Source organism: Semicossyphus pulcher, unplaced genomic scaffold, assembly GCF_022749685.1.
Source record: "Semicossyphus pulcher isolate SPU_LCO1_2020_fin unplaced genomic scaffold, fSemPul1.0.p SCAF_4, whole genome shotgun sequence".
Classification (NCBI taxonomy): domain Eukaryota; kingdom Metazoa; phylum Chordata; class Actinopteri; order Labriformes; family Labridae; genus Semicossyphus; species Semicossyphus pulcher.
Genome location: NW_027211715.1, coordinates 12,237,581 through 12,253,075, shown reverse-complemented (window position 1 = coordinate 12,253,075; position 15,495 = coordinate 12,237,581). Strand labels below are relative to the sequence as shown.

Below are 15,495 nucleotides of genomic sequence, written 5' to 3'. Positions count from 1 at the left end.
ATTTTTGTTCACTCTGTTTCCTAAAGAGAAGAATCCTGTATTTGCATTTAGTTGTTCTAAATTATCTTTTACAAACAATACAGTATGAGTAAATGTTTGCCATTCCTGTTTTCTGAAAAACTGACTACAATTTGATCCTCAGGATATTTATTTTAAACATGTCCGTTTAGGAGAGAAAACATCTTGTTTGTCAGTCTGCATTGGATACAAAGCTTCTCCAAGCCACTTCAGTTTCATCGAAACCCTGCTACAAACCTTTACCTGCCTTGTCCTGCCTTATGTATTTGCAGTTGGCAGCCAGTTTTTTTAACCTTATACCTTAAAGAAAGGTTCAATTACACTCATATCGGTCTTGATTCATGTGTGTTTTGTTTTTCTAAGATAAGCTACAGTGCAACAGTTAGTTTTTTTTTCCCCGTCTTCAACTCATCTGTTACAGTTAATGAGGCAGGGGTGGAGGTGGGATTTGTGATTAAGTGCTTATGAGCCAAAGCAGAAACGAAGCTGGCAAACATTACAACACTTATGCAGAAGCATGAATCGGTACTACCCTGGAATTCAGGTTTCTTATGAAGTATGGTAAAGTTTACATGCATAAATAGACCAACGGGGATTTTAGAGTGATACAAAAATTGATGACTGAAAGTGTAAAAGATGATGTCGTCCGTGAATCTGTAATATGTTTTTTATATGCAAAAGATTACGTCTTTAATGAAGATTACTTTAAAGTATTCAGACTGAAAGATGAACTGAGTGAGGCTACAAATTCAAATCAAAAATGAAACTTTCCACCGCTCTCTGGTGGACAAACTTTACTATTACTATTTCTGCACACTTTTTGGACATTCTCTTCTGCTTTGACTTGTTACTCATCTTCAGTCATACATATATATCTGCAGTGACATAATACAGCTTCAGTGAAACAATCAGAAACAGGTCTAAACCAGCTTTACACACATACACATATAATATACAAAACCTAATCATAGCTCACAGTAGGTCTGCCTTGGATAACCTAAAATAATGTAAGTCATAATCATGTGCCTGCATTTGAGAACTTATTGAACTAGCATATTAAACAGGAAAATATCATGCATTAAACATGCATGATATTTTCCTGTTTAATATGCTATAGCAGTTAATCAGTAAGTTTGTCAGTGGAAACTCCCTTTCCTTTTATAAAAATCTCTCACAGATTTTATTATGTACACTTAATGGATTTTTGACCCCTTCGATTCGTCTTCCACCTTAATATTTTTGTATCATTCTTTAGAAAGGCTTACATGTGGTCAATTGTCTACAAGTCTTTACTGGCGTGCAGGGATGTTTTTTTTTAAAGCAGCCTCAGTCGATATACCGACGGGTGAACTAAACTGAGCATAGCAAAGTGGCAGAGACAGACAGACACAGACAGGCTTCCTGACGCTGTGCATGTGCTGCAATATTCTCACGCCTGCCAGAGCAGTGAGGTCAACCGGAGTGGAGTAAAGTACTGTCTGGATTTGAGCAGCGGTAGGGCAGAGTTCAGCAAAGTGAAGCTTCCCTTACAGAATTTTACTCTTCTGTGAATTCGCCACAGGATATTATAAGTATATTTTTATATGTGTAAGGAGTAGACACTACTGAAATTCGGAGATGCAGGTTTGCACCAGTTCCCATTTCAGGATAAGCTCCAGTTTAAAATGTCTCCTGTTTGTTCTGTGAAATGAAGCCTTTCAACAGTTGGACTTGCTGTCACATAAAAGCAGCCACGTATACTCTATCAATGTATGCTTAAAACCTGTTTTGTGTCATACACTCCAGTTCAGCAGCCTATGTTTGCTCCCCGTTGCTTTGTAGTTAGCCTGTGAAATGTGCATCTGATAGCTTGTGCCTGGTGTTATGACTGACTCTCTGAATAACCACGACTGAGAGGGCTGGGCAAGGGGTGGAGATTCAGAGTCGGGGAACCGGCTGCCTTCAATCACCACCAGAATCCAACTGGGGGTCAGACTGGGTGAGTGGCAACAGCCAACGCCAGCGGCCTGCTCTGACAGGAGGGAGGGAGAAAGGAGGAACATAAGGAAAATGGGGCCATAGAGACTGATATATAGTATTTGGCTGGTGAAGGAGATGGTATAGAGTGTGAAGATGTGAATGTAATGCAAACTTTTAAAATGGCACAAAAAATGAATTTACATAAGCTGAGACGGATACATTATTATTACATGCCAAAATAAAAGACATAATGAATTGCTATGTCAAGTCTAAATTCAGTACTTTGTTTACAAATTTGTTTAGGTAAAATAAGCTATTCTCTGGTTCAGCTAACAAGTTGAACCAGACCAATAAAGAGCCGAGCATCACACGTCTAGCATTTGTCCTTCTATTCTGAGGAATTAGATGACAGAGGAAAACGGGCCAAAAAGGCAGCTAAGTGGATCATTCTCTCTCTGATCTAGTCCGTCTTTGATCTATTTCTGGTGGGTGCTGCTGCTGCTGGTAGAAGTAGAGGGATTTCCTACTAAATGTGTGTCATTAAGCCACTACGAACTTTTTTGCCTGTAAGTCTTTATTGTCAAACTCTACTCCATCCACACCTTTCTTTTCCCTTTGCTCCCTGGCCCTCTTTCCCAACCTGTTCCTTCCTTTATTTACCACAACAAAGGCATCCTCTGAGCCATGAGAGCTCGATTAAGTTCCCCTTTTATGGATAAATCACTTTAATGTCTCGTTCAGCGGGTGTTTGTGGGCACAAAGATATTCATCAACAAGGCAAAACGGTGCCGAAGAGCCACTTGGAGTGGGTTGATGAGAATCTAATTAAGATTAACTGTTATCCCTTTGTAAGTAGCTAAATCTTCCAACTTCAATCAGACCAAATCATTTAAATGACTGCCTGTTTGTTGGATGTGTTCCTGTGTCCTGTCCCTGGCCACAGAGCCTCTTTGATAAATATTTGAACGGGCGAAATGCAATAACAACAGGCTCTTAAAACCCAATTTGTTTCCATTTCCCGGCTTTTGATAAGACAGTAGATAAGGTTACACAGCCATTCGATCATTATTCTTTATCCAGTGTCCTCCTCACTCACCGGGCTGTTCAAAGCCTCTTTATGGCCGTGTCTGTAATACTGAATGGAAATTCTGTCTGTGGGGAGGGGAACAGGAACAGATTGGTAGCTAAAGCCTATGTCCTTCCATGTATGTGCTTAAGGGTACATGTCTGTGTGTCGTTCTCTGTGTGTGTGTGTGTGAGCACAGGCAAGTATGGGCCTTTTGTGTCGAAAAAGGTGGTGATTAATAATGTAGGCTGTTTTCAATGACCAGGCCCCGTGCTTCCCTGGGAAGTAACTTGTTCCTTTTATGAATATTTCATCGCAGTCGCTAATGAATCCAGCCGTTCTCGGCAATCATAACCAACTAACAGCCCCCCTGCTGCTCTGGTGCTGGGCAGCTGGGCCCTGATCACTTCTAACCTGATTACCGGTGATGCTGATGGATTTAGATTGGTGATGAGTGAGTGTCGGCATTGGACTGAATGATTGTTGTCAGACGGCTTGTTATTAGTGAAGACAGATGCAGACGACAGCGGAACATGACAGATTCCATTAGAGGGCTGTTACATGAGAAACTTTAGTGTAGTACACTTCATACTGTGTTTCCTCCTCCTCACTTTTTCCAAACCTTTTTCACTAGACTCATTCACGAGAGCAACAGCTATGTCTGCTCTGGACTCATGCATGCAGCCCATACTGCTTTGCATCTGCTTTTACTCACAGTGCATACCAGATAGACACAAAGATATCTATAGGTGATACATCAACCCTAATGCCATTGCCCATAATAAAATAACCCACATTTTCTGCCATATAACCGACCATTAAATGTGTTTCCCACGCAATTATACTATCTCCATCAAACAAAGCAAAAACAAAGAAAGTGTAATCGTAAATGGGCTTTTGTCTTGACTTACGTATCTTCTACACTGTCATGTATTTCCTATAAACACTTGCCACTGCTTTTAAGGTAAAAGCAAGGAAAATTCTTCTTGTACACAACAAGATAAACAGCCCTCATCTATTATAAATGCATATACAAAAATAACTTTGTTGTTTGTGGAAGTATGATCAACACTCCACATGTGAGTGTGTGTTTGTGAATGTGATGCCACACGCGCCAGGCAGGGTGGTTGTTCTCCTCGTGAGCGCTAATCGTGACTTAGCAGCTTAAGGAAGTCACACTTCCCTGGATGATCCCCATGTGCTCTGGCCACCACTGATATTCACCAAAGGCCACCAACGTATTTTCTTTCCTACCGCAGACAGCTTTTTACCTCCTACCAATCCTAAAGGCAGGCAAATGTTGGCTGCTGTAACCAAAAACGGACATCGTAAACAGACATCTTGTGTTTTGAAGTGACAGAGGTGCTGCTTGTTAACCTCTGTCTGGCTGACAGACAGGCACAGTGACTCACACAACAAGGGAACCAACTGGCAAAGAGAGTGGCCACACTGCTGGAAATACCGTTTCCAACAGCTCTAAATCTCCATGTTAGCAGGCCTTTTGTTTAGATTAATTACACTGTGTAAGTTGGCATGTTCAGTATAAATGTATGGCTTGTTTGAGTTCTTAAAGACTGTACAATTACTGCCCAAGAAAAGGCCTCATCTTTCTTGCAGTGAGCTTCTGCTCCAGGCCACCCACTGAGAGGGGTGGAGGGAGACACACATGGGAGGGGGTTGTACAAAAACCGGCACTAACCTTTGAAGTAATTAACAGATTTAACAGATTACAGTGCAAAGACTCTTCTGTCTGTCTCTTTCTTTGTCTCTCGCTCTTCTGAAATTGCCTCATCCTCCTCACCAGCATTATACACATTATGTTAAGCAGTTCTTATACAGACTTTTAATCCAGATATTAACAATGTTAACGGATTTTTTAACATTACAATGTTGTATGAACTCATCGTGTCCCCTGTGCTGCAGCGAGCACATTTTGTTCTACATCTTTTGTTTTCTTACTCCCATATCTCCAACCCTCTTCTCCCTACTGATAGCGCTCTTCATCACCTCCCTCTCCCTGTTGCACTGGTTAGGAGCAGTAGGGGCTGTTGCTGCTTTTCTGGTAATGACAGGCCTTACAGGAAGAGGATCTCTGGGACCACCCTTACAATGATCAGTATCGATTATCCTCAGAGGCCTGCTGTGAGGGGTGGGGGTTAGGGAACAGGGGACAGCAAAAGACAGACATTTTTCTGTTGCTAGGAGACTAACATGGTACAGGAGGGGGGATGCGGCTACGGGTGGTTGAGGGAATGATGGTAAGGCATGGGGAAGAAGTTTGAGATTTGAGGATGAAGTAGATGGGTAGAGGGTAATAAGGAGAGCTGGGAGTGTTTAAAGCTGTCACACTTATTGATCAAATTACTTCTGCGGCTGTGGAATGTATACTACTACTACTACTACTACTACTACTACTACTACTACTGGCATGTATGCTGGTCTTTACACAGATGTTTGCTGAAAAGAGCTTTCTAAATTACCCCTTTTATACACACTTAATTAAATTATCATACCCTGGATCAGACGTTCTGAGACTTAACATACAGATAACTGCTTAACCACAGAATTCAGAAGAATTACACATAATTACATTAAATGAAATTAGTTTCACTTATTGCATTCTCTATATCTCCATCTCTTGTTTTCTACCGTTGTTGCATTTTATTAACCCGCTCAGATTGATGCGTCACACGTAGCCTGCCCTGCAAGTTTGGCTGAAAGGGGTTTAGGAAAATATGAACCACTGACCCAGCTCAACTTGCAAGATCCTTTTTAACCTTTGATGCATCCGGCTCTCAGCGCCCTCAGGGTGCTGCATTGACTACAATTCTGACACACCAAACCGACACCACAGAGTTCTCAATACACACTCCCTGACTGCCCCGAGCTGCTTTACTTCCCTCTTCCCTGCCTACATCTGGACCTCGGAGGCTGGGAGCTGTTTATATATATTCAGAAAATATCTCATTTCCTTTTGCTCAAGACTTCCTACCTGCAAAGTTAGCCAAATGGTTTTTGCGTCGGGCTTTCCCACATTTGCTTAACCCTTATCCGGCCGGTATCAGACTGGCAGCCTGAGGGTAAAATGGCCTCTCTTATGTATGTTGGCTGTGCGAACGTTGAATATGTTTGGTTACGTCTCCATCTCTCTCAGACACACATTCAAATGCACACACTCACACACACAAAGGCCCTCTTATTTGGACCCTCATAAACTCTATTAGGATTTATTACCCTGGCTTTGTCCCCAGTGAACACGTCTGGCCTGTTCCTGATTGGGAGCAAACTGGGGGAAGGAACGGAGAGGGGAAGGGAGGTAACAGAATAATTAGTATGGGGCAAGGGAGTGTTACTGACGTTACACAGACATGCACTGTGAAGTGCTGAGATTGGACAGATTAAGCAGTCAAAACGATGAAATGTGTCTGCTATTATTGAAGCTTTCAGCCTGGACGTAACACATAATTCAGTTTTTATACTTTGCCAACATAATACATTTAGGAGTACAACTTGGGTTTGCATGTAGCAGATTTATGATATGTGTGACGTAAACAAAAGAATCAACCCACTATTGAAATCATCATGGTGATAGAGAGAAGAGAGGGGTTATGATAATAAAAGAGCATTGTTAGCATTACAGGAAGCCTTCTGCCTGTGTCCAGATGGTCTGGTCTAGCCAGTCTTACCAGTCATTATATCGGAAACAAACAGCTTACGTAGTGAAAAACACACAGCTGTTAGTGAAAGAAAAAGGTCTTGTGCTGCTTTATTACACTTTATAAATTACAAGTATAGGTTTTGTACAGATATTAAACAACACAAAATACAGCAGTCTACAACAACAAGGAGTTTATTATGCAAGTCATAATATTGACAGGATATCGTGTCAAATAGCACCGTAACTCCATAATTAGTCCTCATCCCGACTCGCTCTGTTGTGGACCTCCTGCCATGAATGTAATTGGTCCTCAGTGAACCTTCAGTGATGTCAGATGACAACCAGCTAATGAGGGCTGTCAATCAATACATATAAGCCCACGCTGCATTATGAATAAGACCTGAATTCATGCTGTGTGTTACCAAAGGCAACTTCAATCAGTCATTAAAAGGAAGACCAACCCTTTATCTGATCAGATCAGATCTTTAAATAGCAAAAGTTACTTAATAACCAAAAAAATGTCAAGCAGTTATTCTAATTTAATTATATTTTTTCTATTTTGTGATTCAGGCTGTGATAATCGGCCTACAGAAAATGGACTTGCATCTCCTTTACATTGTATGCTTATGTTACAGCTCTTACACTGTGTGTTTATTAAAGGAGCATTGCAGGTGAAAGAAAATCACAGATTAATTAGTCCATACTCTGATATTTATAAGCACTATTGCCTTATTAACCAGTTTTACATGTGTTTATACACTAAACTTCTCATGCCATATTGAACACCATGTTTGCTGTGAAAAATAAACTGCAACATTTCCTTTCTTTCCCTTTCCTCTACATCCCTCCATATCTGCTGTACTCCTCAGGTCATGGAGAGCATTTGCCTGTATTAGAAGCACTATCCCGCACACAGCCAGCACGTGGGTGACGGTCTGATGGTATGTACCCTTAGTCAGCTGGTGGTCATGTGTGAAGCTGTGGTCTGATGCCCACCCTCCCCTCAGCTCTGGCCATGGACGGGGAGAACTACCTGCATCCAGAAGGCCCTCAGCTAGACAGCGGCTTGTTCTCTGTGTCCTCCTCTAACATGGAGGTATGCCAATGTTTTTCATTTGATTTTTTATTAAGATGCCATTTTTCATTTTAATGCACCCTCTCAATATGTTGATGTTTGCTATAGCTTGCTATAAGCATTTTGTTGAAAAAATGTTTATATTTGCAGAACTAGTTACAGTTGCAAATCTGAGCACTGGTTTGTGTGACTTCTGGTTCATGTAACAGAAATGTGTTGAAAGGAAGTGATCCTACTTGTGGTATTAATTTACAGGCGGAGCTTCTCAGGAAATCTGAAATTTCCATGTAGATGAGCCCAAATATTTTCTCATGTATCCGCACCATATATAATGTCATTCAGTTAAACTTCAGTGGGGTCAAAAGTCATAGCATTAAAAGGAAACAATCTTTCTGGCTAGATTCCACAAAGAATAAGCAGTGGAACATTTTTGTGATTTGGCTCAACTGACCATTTCAGGGCTTATAGAATCACAGTAATACTAAATGAAGTCAACATACTCTATGTCAGACCTGGTGGAATGAAGAGGGCTTGATGTAATGTGAATATCCTGTATAAAGTTTTTTAAGATGCAAAACAACTGTCCTGTTTCACTCCCTGGTGCAAACGATAAAAAGAATAACTCCTTATTAAACAAGTGCAGTTTGCCATGCATTGAATTTAAAATGAAAATGTAGTTTGACACATACTAATGTTTGTATTTGTTTTGTTTCAGAGTTCAATATATGCCTCCTCTGATTCCTGGGGATCCTACTCTCAGCAGGCTGGATACAGCATACACTGCCCTATGCAATCTGGAAACCAGTAAGTTAATACAAACTCTTATTTTCAATACTTAAAATGAATTAAGAATGACAACATATCATCTGAAAACACAACAAAGTGAACTTGTTCATACTTGGTGGCTTAGAAGTTCCAAAACAAATCCCTTGTTCTGCACTCACAGCAGGCGATAACCTTTAGAACGAGCGCTGTAACGCGTTAAAAATGGTTGCTAACAACCCACACAAGTTTCACTCATGAATGAACAAAATGTCCCAGGACACCAAGGACTCCAAGGTGTTATACTGTTATACTGTGAGTAGTTCTTATGTGTGGTGTGAGTGTGTCAAGGGTGTCCTTTAAACATTTTGTCAATTGGTGTGTATATGTGATAATGCATTACCCTTCAGATCGCCACACTCGCAGGGCGAACAAACTCTCCTCCACTGTTTTTATTGACCCTCTTAATAGAACACACAGACTATGCATTCATATTTGTTAAAACCATTTCAAGGATACAGTCACATATGAAGTGACAGAAAATATTTACAAAAGAGTAATATAGTATTATTAGATAAGAGGAATACAAGTTTTGGGTTTATTTATACCTATAACAAGGCTGTGTTGAATATCTATTTCTGATTGGTCAGTTGAGGCACACGGTCTGTTTTTCCTGTATAGTAGGTCGCTGCTGTGAATAATAGGCCGCTGCTACGATCACAGTTCTGATAGACTCAGGAGGACCACATCCAATCATATCAATCCATATCCCGTAAATTAAACCTCTGCAGATGATCCAGAACGCAGCAGCACGACTGGTCTTCAATCAACCCAAAATAGCACACGTCACTCCGTTGTTCATATCTCTCTACTGGCTCCCAGTTGCTGCTCGCATCAAAACCCTATTGCTCGCTTACAAAACGGCCACAAAAACGGCTCCTGCCTACGCCCTCATCCAGGTCTACACTCCTGCCCACTATGCCCTGCCAATGAAAGGCGCCTGGTACTTCCATCACCACAGGGCCCTAAGTCACTAACTAGACTCTTCTCCTCTGTAGTCCCCCAGTGGTGGAATGAGTTACCAAACTCCATTCAGTCCGCAGAGTCCCTTTCCACCTTTTAAGAAAAGGCTAAAGACCCAGCTCTTTTATGAACATATCTGCACTTAAAGATATTGAAGCTATTGATGATGATGACATTGAGGATGTTGTTGATGTTGATTAGAATATTCATGATGATGATGATGATGGTGACTATATTGACTTTATTGATGTTGTTGATGATGATTAAAAGACAAACAAACAAATAACTGTGCTCTGCCTGTCAGCACCAGCTTCCGATCGCACTTGAAACTGTTTGTTGGCACTTACTGACTTTGTTCCCTCCTGTCTTGATCGTTGCTTGTGTTGTATTATCTCTCAGATGTATGTCACTTTGGACAAAAGCATCTGCCAAAATAAATTTTAACATTGTAAACACAACCCGTTAATGAGAAAAAGAGAGGGAAAAAACAGCAAGAGATGTTTGCGTTGGGGTCCTGCATCACCCTGTCAGGGTTTATTTCCAGGATAATGACCTGCTTGTTGTTCATTATTGCTTACTGACAAATGTTCAAGTGTTCAAAGGGAAGTATAACAATGTTGGTTGTTGCTTGAACTTCAGTGTTAAGATTCACCTTCCTCTTAATTGAGTAAAGTTTGTGTCCATTATGAGTGTAATACTCTGAATATAAAAATATATAAAAGTATAACTCTAAAAAATGTGTCTGCACAGTAATGCTGTGCTTTAGCCTTTAAAGGTTAAACTTTGATCATTTTGATTAAATGCATGATGTGTTTCAACAGAAGTTTTTCAAACACATCTTTTTCAATCTTATGATGATTGATTTTAAATCATGAAACCTAATTTGGATCATATCTTTGCATTCCTGTACTCTGTTAACTGTCAACTAACTCCATCAGGGCCAATACATCACATTTAAGCTGAGACTACAGCCCCTTCTCACATCTTAGGGGATGGTCCCCTTTATCAGACCTCCCTCATTTCCTGTATTGCGTGGCCTGGTGTGTGCTTTACTAGGTGGGTTAATCTCAACATCTTGCAAGTTTGCACTGTGTTTATGACCTCACCGCTAAATGAGAGGTGCTTGTCTCTTTCCTTCCCCTTAATGTGTGTGTGTGTGTGTGTGTGCGTGTGTGTGTGTGTGTGTGTGTGTGTGTGTGTCAGACGGAGCAAGAGTATGTGGCAGTTAAGCGCTGTGCAACATCTTCTACAGTAGTCGTGTAGCATGAGCAGCCCATAAACAGGATAGGAGGAATTGCAGTCCTTTTCAGTGGCTGCCATGCATCTATTTAGCCAGAGAACCGCTGTCACAGCTCAGCACACCTTCAGTGGTATTACAGAGTCGAATCATTGATCCTATTTTGTCATCATGAATTTTCTTACACGGTTTATGTGTGGTGGGGCTTGTATGACCTTTGCACCACTTTTGTGAACAGGTGTAAGGAATGACATTTTTATTCAATGGTCTGAACATGTAAATAGTATTCACACAACAAGTGGAGGGTTGGGGTAAGAGAGCGCAGGTTTGATAGTGTAGTGGAACTATTGTCATGTTCTGGTGTGTAACGGTGTCTGTGAACATTTAACTGAAAGGGCAGTCTCATGTGAACTGGTCATATGTAGCTGTTCTGCATGAAAGTGCGTTTTCATTGAGGCCGAACAGTAAATATATTATATTGTCTTTTAGCGAAATCTTTCAGGTGCTTTAAGGACGTACAGCTTTGAACAATATATCACAGTTGTGTAACAGGTTTACTTGCGTCAGAAAGCCATATCATGGTAACGATCAGTGTCTTTAAAGCCTGTTAACGTTGGCACGTTTTTTTTTTACCAATGCCAACACAACACATTTGTGTTTTTTCTTTTTAGAGGTTTTTGGTTTCGTTTTTTTCTACATACAGAATTGGTTTTGTGATTCAATGGATAAGAACTGATTATTTTAAAGAAAAATATCAAAAATTTTATTAAGTCACTACCAAACACGTGTCGTACTAAACGTCAGTCATCAAGTAGTGGTGTTATGAATTGTTATTGCTGTCTGTGCAGTGTTTCTTTGAAAGTTCAAGCCCCCCATGACGTGAGAGCAGAGTGTGTGGCTTTCTTGTTCACTCAGAGTACAATTTTCTGACATCATCTCACTCTCTGTCTTACTATGTGCACAAGTCTTTTTCTAAATAATCGTGTGTATGGTTAAGATTAGATATTTTTTCAGGACGTCATAGCTGTGTTGTAAAGGCCCTTTGCTGGCAAGACCAGTGTCCTGTGGTTGGAAGAGTTGTTAATTCAGCATAATTCTGCTGCCTTTTTATAACAAACAACCAGGACTCTAACCATGAGGTTACTCCATTTTTGCTGCATCACCTCACAGGAAGTGAAACAGGACAGACGTCTTAAAAACTCCAGTTTTGCATGTCGTCCTGGTCCTCTGCACTCAGATAACCTTTTGATATTTAGACAGGCTCTTTTCCACATGCCCCTCGATTCTCTACTATATTCGTCCATGATCTGCAGACTACAAAGAATGATAGTGAGTACTGTACAGTCTGGATGTAATGAATTGAACTTGGAAGCCCTTAGTAATAGTCTGCTCACATGGCCATTGAAAACGTCCAGAGGACTAAATAGATCTCACTAGTAAGGAAATGTGTGAATGCGTCAGTTCTCTGTGCACATTAGGAACTTCTCTTATGAGTAGTGATTAAGACGTCATTAGGACTCTGATCAGCCAGAGTTAGCAGTAAGCCTTCAGCTATTCTTGCAGAAAAACAGAAAAATGTCCTTCTTAATAGGAATAATCATAATAAGAAGAGACGTTCAGTGTTTTTGAACCTTTCTGAAATCAGCGTTGGTTCTTCTTCATGGGTCTTATTCAGTATGTTGCTTGATACAAGGCAGTTTCTTATGACACAGGGACACGTGATATTTATGTGAGGATGCAGAAGACTTCCTTGAAATTGATATAATTGACTCTTCGCTAAGCCCTTCCCTTGAACAGCCACTGTACAATCCTACGTTAGCAACCGTAACTAGGCGCTGGGTGCCTGGCAAGATTTCAGAATAGGGAGAAATGCCGAAACCTTGTACGTATTAAATCTTCAAGTCCGACAGCAGATAACCTCAAAGTTTGGGTGGGGGGGGTCATATTTTTCGCTTTCGGAAGCTTCTTCGGAAGCCATAAACTCGAGAGTAGTGATGTCGGGACATGGATTAAAAATTGTAGAAGACAGTTGACTGGTCTCTGCTTGCAATCCTGGCTGGCCTTCGCTACCACCACTGATGATGTCGGCACAGCCTTTATTTTACCGCCCCTTGGTTTGTGCCATTGTTGTGACAAACTTGTACAGGATATTGTTGGGCTTCCTGTTGTGCCTTTACGAGATCCAGTGTATGGATCAAGCCCACGATATGCGAGCAAGATCCTGACACACTTAAAACAAAATGAGAAAGTGGGATAATTTAGTTTTGCTAGCAATGGGCTAAAACATATGAGATAATGAAAGTTCTAGGGAGTGATAACTAAACATTAGCTTAAAATAAAACAATATATTGACTTAACCTGATTTGCAAGAACATTTTTTTTCCTGTAAATGATTGTCCTTAGCATGCGTTGTCAAGACGTGGTCGGTGAGCTTTTGCCTTGATTTTTATGTCCTCTTCATTCTCAACACTCCGCTGACAAATTATATTCTGGATGAAGCTTTCAGATGCATATTCAGGGTTCCCACCTGGAAATGTAGAGACTAGTTTTCCAGTCCTGGAAACACCTGGAATTGATTAAAATGACCAAATATCCTGGAAATAATTTATGTTGTCCCGGAAAATTTTAAGTACAAGAGTACTAAGACTGCCTCTTGCCCGGCCCCCTGCCTGCATGCTCAGAGCACATTGAGATTTCAGCCCACCTGAGTTCTGTAATGACGTGACTAACTACTGTATACTGACCACACCGTACATGCTCCTCTCTGATTATTATGTGATCAACTACCTAAATATAATGTTGTTTTCTTAAAGAAAGATATAAAGCCCACTAAATCTTTTTAGCGTACAGCAAAGGTTTGTGGTAGTATGCGGTTGTCCCACAGCTGAGTCTTGGTGTTTGTTAACAGCTGAAAAATTAGAAACAGACCACTGATCTGCTTCTATTTAATGTCCTGTTTATTTCTGATTGTCTATGAAAAACGCTTAGGGCCAGACTGTGTGCAGTATATAAGATTACCATAGCTCTCTGAAATAGGAATACATTATCTTCTATGATATTGAACGTTCTTTATTTTCCAGGCGTTGGAGAGATTTGCTGAAAAAGCACACCACAGCCTCTCCCTTCAACCATTGTCTTTAGATTCAATGAGACAAGGGATCAAGTGGAGTTTTTAACCATTACTCCAAAAGTTGCTTTGACTTGCTGACTGCCTTCTCTGTGTTATTCCCTTTTGGTAGAGCCCGCAGCCATACTGGAGTTTATCCCAGTGCTATGACTCAAAGTTCATTTATTGCACTCTGTTGATAGCATGAGAGTTAGATTTCATGACTGCTCTGGCTAGAAGGAGGGCTTCTTCCAAGGAAAATAAAACAGTTTGTTATTGTTGGGTGTTGCTTTACAGTCACAGGCGTCCGGTTAACTCTGTATTATTCTGCTGATCATCAGTCAGATGTGATTATGTGTCCCCACTGTGAATTTTACCAAAGCGTTGTCTTTTGTCCTTGTTTGTTGCTCCTTTCTAAACAGTAAGACACATTTCTAAGAAGTTGGAGTTTGTGTTCCTAATTAAGTTGTCAACAAATAAAACAGTTTTTCTAGGATGTAACGAGTAATAAAAAACACTAATTAAAATCATCTTGAACAGTTTTATAGATAACATTCTTTCGTGCCTGGAAAAAGCAGGGCATCAGGAAACAATAACAGTGTTTTAAATAATGATCTGTTCAAAGCTACAACTAGGTAGCATGAGAAGACTACATGTACACAAACAGTAAGACAATCAGCTCCTCTGGCTTAGAGCCCCTAACCAGCTTTGTATTGTTGGAAAGCAGCTGATGCCAGCTTGCCAAATCTTCTGCTGTAATAATATCACTGTCATGTCACTGTTGGCTGAAGGGCCAGGAAGGGGATTTCCAGCATTTGCGATTGGTACTATTCACAGAGCAATAATCCTTCTGAGAATTATACATCTTTAAAATTATGATTTCACGAGTCGTGACCTTTTTTCCCTCTAATTTACGTTCACTAGTCTGAGTGATTATAGCAATTAATCCGGCTTCTTATGTTGTGTGGACGAAGCACAGATTTCTTTTTTGTAATCATCTGTGCATGTGAGCTGACTATTTCTTTTGTTATACATATAAAACAAGACTAGGTCAAAACCTAGTATGTGGCTGACTGCATCAGGTCAATGTGTGCTTTTGTGGGCAATGTGTGACAAAGGACTGGCCTTAGGAGGCCGATGACAACATGTTTGAAAGCAGGTAAGCGCTGCAGATGTAGGTGAGGACAGCAGACAAGCAGCGGAGGAGCAGCCCCGCCTACTTCCCAAACAAAGTATCCAGAGCCGTATAGACAGAGAGTCGCATCAGTGGAGGTCCAATATGCTCCATGATCTGCCATTGCGATGTCGCAACTCTCTCTCTCTGCGGCTCTGAAGGTACCGTCACTCACTCACTCACTCAGTCAGTCACATACAGACCCATTTGTAGGGCGGTCCCCGGCGGTCAGCCAAAAATCTGTAAGCATGTAGTTAATTATATTTTAATGTTTTTGTTATATACAAAAAGATGATTTAAATTAATAATCTCAAAGATTTTCATTTAAATAAATGTCTGTTAAGTCACTATCTATCTCCGAATGAGGTAACACAATGGTGATGTGGCCCACTGATGAAAGCCTTTGCATTTGCAGAA

At 40.7% G+C, this 15,495-nt stretch overlaps 1 protein-coding gene across 3 annotated transcripts in view; it reads left to right on the top strand.

The window, feature by feature from the left end:
- sbno2b (strawberry notch homolog 2b) overlaps window positions 1-15,495 on the top strand; it is a 57,675-nt gene that overhangs the window by 4,274 nt on the left and 37,906 nt on the right. For all 3 annotated transcript variants that reach the window (XM_069679425.1, XM_069679424.1, XM_069679423.1), the window contains exons 2-3: window positions 7,571-7,797; window positions 8,492-8,580. In XM_069679425.1, the coding sequence (XP_069535526.1) occupies window positions 7,690-7,797; window positions 8,492-8,580 (197 nt within the window). In that variant the 5' untranslated portion in view covers window positions 7,571-7,689. The remainder of the gene's footprint in view (window positions 1-7,570; window positions 7,798-8,491; window positions 8,581-15,495) is intronic.